We start from the raw sequence: 1,515 nt of genomic DNA on the forward strand, positions 1-1,515 counted from the left end.
GCCCAGGCCCAGAGTTCAGTCCCCACAACCAGACCCAAAAATAAATAAATAAATAAAATAAAACAAAACAGCATTCCAGGTGATGACATTAACGTTTTGACTTACGTCAATAGTAAACCAATAGGAAAACAGCTAAAAGAATCAGGCGAGCCAGATATGTCAAAATAAAATAACCATAAAAAAGTTCAGAAAAAGTTCAACAGTAACATTACATTCCCAAAGGAAAGTAAGCACAACACCCACTATAACAGCAAGTGTGTATTAAGGGAAAGTAGGGAACACAAAAGTACACCTGTGTATATTCACCAGTCCAGAGTCATAGGACTGAAAGTGAATAAACAAAGTGTGATAACAGTAAAATGAAGATTTATGCCTTAAACCACTGGTTATATGCTGGTTTTCTGCTAATGCTGTCAGCTGCAACCGAGTTACATTGAGTTGTATTTGTACAGTACTTTACTAAATCAATATATCTTATCTAAAGACACAGAAAAGAATAGACTCATCTTTACACATATATTAAAATAGCAATTGTTACATGCTGATGAAATTATTAGGCAATTTATATGTAATTAAGTTAAACTATGATTTTAGTAAGAATTTGATACTCCCAGTGTTTACATACCATAAATATGTAGTTGGTGTCAGGAACCTGACCTCCAGTTCTGAATAGTTCACAAAGATCATAAAACTATAAAAGAAAGGTAATATATTTTGATTATAAATTCCTGCTAGGAGTAAAACAATGTTGCAAGAGAAAATTGGGTAAAGAATCAGTATTAAGAGGAATTGTTTACATTTGCAAAAGAAATAAAGTATAAATGAAACTGCTGCACACACAGTTCCCAAGCCTTACTCATAGTTAAAGTCCTCCTACCTCATTAATGATATAGGCCCCTCCCTCCCATTGCTTTCATACATCTTCCCACCTATCTATAAAGAATTTCAAAATCATTTCAGTTACCTAACTTCTCACTAAGCCAATCTGCTCATATTCAGCACTTTCTTTTCTTGCTTTTTTTAATTTTTTAGTGCCAGTCTTAGGGCCTGGGTGCTGTTCCTACATTTTTGTGCCCAAGACTAGCAGTTCTACCACTTAAGGGACAGCTCCACTTCTGGCTTTTTGGTGGTTAATTGGAGATAAAGAGTCTCATGGACTTACAGCACCTAGTGACAGCATCCATTTTAATTAAAAAAAAAAAAGATAAGGAAATGCGTAAGTATATATGTATATCTGCTTTTGGAGGACTTTTCACAGTGCTGGAGATGGAACCCAGGGTCCTGCACATGGGAGGCAAGCACTCTACCAGGAAGGAAACTATGTCTCCAGCCCTACAGCATTATGAATTGTGAAACTAACTTATACTTTCACACTTCACTGCAATGAATGACTCTTTAATAAATAGAAAAAAAAATCCTGTATTTCTTGCAGAGCTCTGGTGGCTAGCTATCAGAAAGCCAAGATCTGAGGATAAGGGTTCAAAGTCAGCCTAACCAGGAAAGCCCATGAGACTC

General features: G+C 36.0%; 1 protein-coding gene across 1 annotated transcript in view; it reads right to left on the minus strand.

The window, feature by feature from the left end:
- Positions 1-1,515, minus strand: part of Ppp6c (protein phosphatase 6, catalytic subunit) — a 38,770-nt gene that overhangs the window by 7,325 nt on the left and 29,930 nt on the right. The window contains exon 3 of the mRNA XM_013021260.1: positions 584-691. Within this exon, the coding sequence (XP_012876714.1) occupies positions 584-691 (108 nt within the window). The remainder of the gene's footprint in view (positions 1-583; positions 692-1,515) is intronic.

The sequence above is a fragment of the Dipodomys ordii genome, unplaced genomic scaffold (genome assembly GCF_000151885.1).
Source record: "Dipodomys ordii isolate 6190 unplaced genomic scaffold, Dord_2.0 Scaffold55, whole genome shotgun sequence".
Lineage (NCBI taxonomy): Eukaryota > Metazoa > Chordata > Mammalia > Rodentia > Heteromyidae > Dipodomys > Dipodomys ordii.